General features: G+C 40.4%; 1 protein-coding gene across 1 annotated transcript in view; it reads left to right on the top strand.

The window, feature by feature from the left end:
- LOC138050386 (uncharacterized) overlaps positions 1-5,000 on the top strand; it is an 84,390-nt gene that overhangs the window by 14,085 nt on the left and 65,305 nt on the right. Inside the window, exon 2 of the mRNA XM_068896722.1 lies at positions 2,219-2,361. Within this exon, the coding sequence (XP_068752823.1) occupies positions 2,219-2,361 (143 nt within the window). The remainder of the gene's footprint in view (positions 1-2,218; positions 2,362-5,000) is intronic.

Raw genomic sequence — 5,000 nt, 5'->3', positions numbered from 1 at the left:
CAATGCAAAAGCTTTCAACAAAAGCACAATGTGGAATGTGCGCAAAAAGCATCGCAAACAAATGGTGACGGCGATATAAGAATGCGGGTTGGTTATGTGAATCGTGTCATGCTGTAAGAAGACTTCACAGGAATGCCCTTGGTCTTACTACTTTACCGCTACAAGTGTGTATATTCTCGTTCACCAGCAGTGTATTGATAGATCCTGACTTAGCACCTCTTGAATTCCCTTGATTTTTCTTCAGATGCTTCCGTGTAATTAATTTCCGCTAACCTACCATGGGTCTACCATGCTGCGCATCACTTATATGTTTCTTTGATCCATCAGCTATGTTATCTTTTTTTTCACTTTTTCCTATTGCTAGCGCCAGACCTCAGATGTTCACGTGGCTTGTGGGTCTTTATTGCTGAATACTTTCTTAAAATACGATTGAATGCCACAAAAAAAAAAAAAAATACATGTATGATGCTTTTATATACAAACACCTCAAATTTTTCGAGAGAAGACAATTATTGGATGTTTCCCGCGAAAAGCGCTCCGATGGTCTTCATATGCTGTCAATCAAAATGAACTTCCACTCCCGGCGAAAACAATATCTCTGCAAAATTTGATCTTTTTACATACTACTTTTGCGATCGCGATCGACAGGTGTGACCTTAACCTTAAAATTATAAAAAATTGAAAACATTTTGGAAGATTTTCTACCATGAATTAAAGTGCCTCTTTGTACTACCCTACTTATCTTTCCCTTAACGAATTCCATTATTCTGAAAATATCAACTTCCATTTTTGCCTGTAATTTCAAGAACTTTAAGTACCCCAATATGACATTTCCAGTCGTTCTAGTTATTGTGCTTTTGCCGTTTCCGTTTTCCCAGAACAGGTATACATTTAATAAAACACTCTCCAACTTATTCGTCTGTGTATGACAGATTATACCGCACACTGACTTACAACTGGTCTGAACTGTAAAAATGAAAGAAGAGGTCTGATCTGATAAAACACCTGTAATATCAATAACAATTACAGCCTCGGACAAAGTTGTTGAAACACGTTGCAATACCTTGCCCTCCCACAACGTTGTTTTGCCAAATGGGCTCAGGGTAGAGAGAGCCGTGAATGTTTCATATCTGTTCATTCGTGTACTGTTCCAAGGAATGTTGTTAGAGACTCTAGAACTTTTATTAACAGCGGCTGACTGTTGCTTGCTTTGATCAGTGCATCCCACGTGAACGCTTAATTGGCGTCTTGTTGAAAATTCTCAGCGCTGATTGGTTGCCCTTGAGTTGTTTATTACGCTGTAGTCACCTTTAGTTAGTGTTTTTTTTTTTCAAAATGGCCGCAAGCCATTTTGTCAAGTCGACAGACGAAGAAATAAATTGTTTCAAGGAAAATGCATATTTTTCAAATAATCACCTATTTAATTATACTAAAACAATTATTCACCGATATTCACCTCGCCTCTCGGTTTTTATTTAACAATTATTCGTTCGGCGAGGTGAATATCGGTGAATAAAAACCGAGACGAAGTCAGATCAGATCCAGAACCGGTGTCTTTTTCGGCACAGGTGAGACATCGGCCATTTTCCTGTAGGAAGCATTTAGAATCTCCGTAATCGGGAAGGCTAAGATATCGGCGTGCTCCTTGAGTAGCCAGTTCGGGATCATATCCAGTCCGGCAGCTTTAGTGGGGTTGACTTTCAGTAGTGTCCTTTGAACGTGTTCTTCAGAAACAAGTAGGATCTCTGTAACATCCTCTAGAAGGAGACCTTCAAGCGGAGCTGGCAACTTATGTTCCTCTAGAGGTTCGAGGAAGGCTGAATTCCACTCGGGAAAGGTCTAAAAAGTGATCCACATAAATTTGAGTACACAAATCGTCATTCTTGGTCTTTGCTCCACTCAGACCCTTCACTTCGTCCCACCATCTTTTAGGATGTTCATCCTTTAAGATGTTGTATCCTAGACTCATAATACCTCCCTCTACAAGTTTCCTCTCGCGGTTTACTAAATTTCTGTAACACTTGAACACAGTAGAATCCGTACCATACGCCATCCATGGTGCGTCGGCTATGCACACGCGCACTTGCTTTGCAGACATTTAAGTATCAATTCCGGCGAGGATAGGTTGCTGAAATACGGCCCACTTATCCTCCTAGCTCTCAAGTGAAGCGAACAACAATGGCCAATCAATACTGACTTGTTGTGTTGACTTTCTCAGACGTTGCAGAAGCCACCACAGTGCTGTGGTTTGAGAGACCAAACGGTGGGAAGGCCAGTGGTGGGAGGGTCAAACGCCTGACGTCCGTTCAAAGCCAAAGAGAGGAATACACGGGATTAAACAAGCCTATGTATGCCAAAATGGTAATGAATTATGCAAATAGGGTTCTCCTATAGGGATGATATCTGCTTACAAACATTGCTTTTGTTATTAAAATGTGCAAGCCACAGAAACAAAAGAGCCTTTGTCTCGACATCCAATCTGAGGCTCTTGTTGGCACATTAACGACAATAGGTGATGTCAACGATATCTTCGCTATAGAACAACAGATGCACGAAAATTCTCAACTTAAATCCCAAGGGAATAAGGGGCGTTTGTGCATGATGGTCCCCAGTGAGAATAGGTGTTAGAACTTGACATGTCTTGACACAAAAATGCAATGCAAACCTAAATTACTTTACTTTCAATTAGTCATAAAGTTGAAGTTGCTCTCTGCATCGAGCAACATGCATGGATCGCAAATTGTACCCTTCTAACCCTACCCCACGCCTCCCCGTAATAGTCATGCCGACCAAAGCCGTGAATGTAGACACACAGTACTTTCAAAATTGTCGTAATTAGTTTTCAAATCTGCAGCTCGTATAATTGTAGAAGGGAGCTTTTTTCCAAGAGCAAGGATTAGCTCTTGCTCCTTTTCACCTTCTGCTTAGTCCGCGGGAACTCAGAAACAACAAATCAGTGGACTTCTCACTTGCTTTTAATTTGTTTCCCATTTTCACAGTTTTTCTTAGGGTGTCTGTTCTCTAGCGAGTTGTTAAAAGTGCTTCTTGAGATCAAAATATTCTTTACTTATTAGTGCTTCTGGTCCAGGTAACGCATCGATCGTGATTGGTCAAAGGATTAGAGGCTTAGAACGCAATAACGTCAACTACAAAAGAAGTGCTTAAGGCAGGGATCGCGTTAACGCCGAAATCGTGCATTTTTACGCAAATAAAATCCAAAAAATGCATCATCGAAATTTTAATGCGTGCCATGACGCAAGGCACTGACTTAAATAACTCACGCAACTTGCTTTGATTTGTCAGTATATTCTGTTGTTTGTAAAACTGTTGGAGCGATCTGTGATCATAATTGAAGTTCTAAGAAATGGGGTTTAAAACATCTAAAAAGGTTAAAACTAAATTTTCGACCGCCTTCTGCGGTCTTCTTCAGAGGAATGTACTCTGCAAGTCACTGAATGCAAATATATAGCAAAAGACGTCACTCTTCGTTGCTCCGAAGGGAGGAAACCAGTGATGTGTAAACCCTTGGAAAGGGTGCTCTTTCATTAACAGAGTTCTTGTCCAGGAATGAATGTAACGGCTCTAGAAAAAGCCTTTGTCGGCCGGTCCTATGCATATGCGTCAATATTAATTCCAAGTTGGTTACTCTCTTTTTCTCATAATTTAAAACATACTCTTTTTCTCGCAGAGGGTCACCAAGATTTTGGGACCCCCAAAAAATGCTTGGGACCCCAATTTGGCCGAACATGCGGGTCCCAGGACCCAGATTGAAAAATCCTAGTGCCATCCCTGTTAAGGTGTACCTACAACTGCACCAAACATGGCCAACGCTGACGATTTCCAAAATGCAGTGCCGTTAGGCCTTGAACAAATTTATTTAAGACCAATCGCAGTTGATGGAATGTGACTTGTCAACTAACAAACTTAAAGTAACAAGACTAAACCAACCGAAGTAAGCATGGGATTAACAAAACCAATTAATGTACCTCAGGTTAAACGAAGCCCAAAAACTAATAAAGTCAACGCGGGATTAACGGATCAGTACGGTACCGAAGTTTCTTCAAAAATAATGATAGTACTACAGGATTGTTTCCCAACAGTACAACAACACTTGACCAAGTTTTAGCGTTATAGCCTTACCAATATATATTCGAGACTAGGAGTACAGCGGTTGCACAACAACACATACTAAAAGCACTTGTCAATGTAGTCCTTTTAGCATCTCTAGTCAATTGACCTAGATGGAGTATTTTCAAATAAGAAATAATAATTATCCTATCGTGTCTAGATATAAATTAATTGCTTACGAGGTCATTATACGCACGAAAGTATCCGGAAGAGATGTGGAACGCATTTGTGAGTAAAGTTAGTTGTATTTTCTAGTACGTGCATTTTGCCTGGCACCAGTGTGGCCCCTTTTTTGAAGTGGTTACGTCAGTTTCCTAACATACTGTTTCATAACTTTAACACAAGATTAAGTCCTTTCTGAATTATCAGTCGCATACTAATAAGTATAAAGATAAGGCCCGGTTTAAACGTCGCATGTTACATGTGCCGAATCTAATGCAAATGAGAAAAATCTGTTGTTTTCGTTCATTTGCATTAGATTCGGAACATGTAAAATGCGACGTTAAAAACGGGCCTAATGTCACATTAGGGAACTTAAGCACAGACGTTTTTGATCCACGGACGGCAACCGGAAATTGAACTTTTCCCTTTTTGGAGCGTTTTCACGTCATCGCGGTTGTAACGTCAAGCCACAGTGATCAACAAGAGCTTTTCCTGTCCGTGGTAAGGAGCAAAACCACGCCAAAAAAGGAAACATTCGACTTCCGGTTGCAGTCCGTGGCTCACGAACGTCTGTACTTAAGCTCCCTACTATTAGAAGTGACAAATATGCTTCACTCTAAAAAGCTTTGTGCCTTGCAGCACCATTCGTTACGCACAATTAACTTTAGCTGCAGAAACATTTGTTACGTACAACAAATAAATCTTTATCA

This window comes from Montipora capricornis, chromosome 6 (genome assembly GCF_036669925.1).
Source record: "Montipora capricornis isolate CH-2021 chromosome 6, ASM3666992v2, whole genome shotgun sequence".
Taxonomy (NCBI): domain Eukaryota; kingdom Metazoa; phylum Cnidaria; class Anthozoa; order Scleractinia; family Acroporidae; genus Montipora; species Montipora capricornis.
Note: the sequence above shows the minus strand (reverse complement) of the source record. Positions and strands in the feature narration are given on the sequence as shown.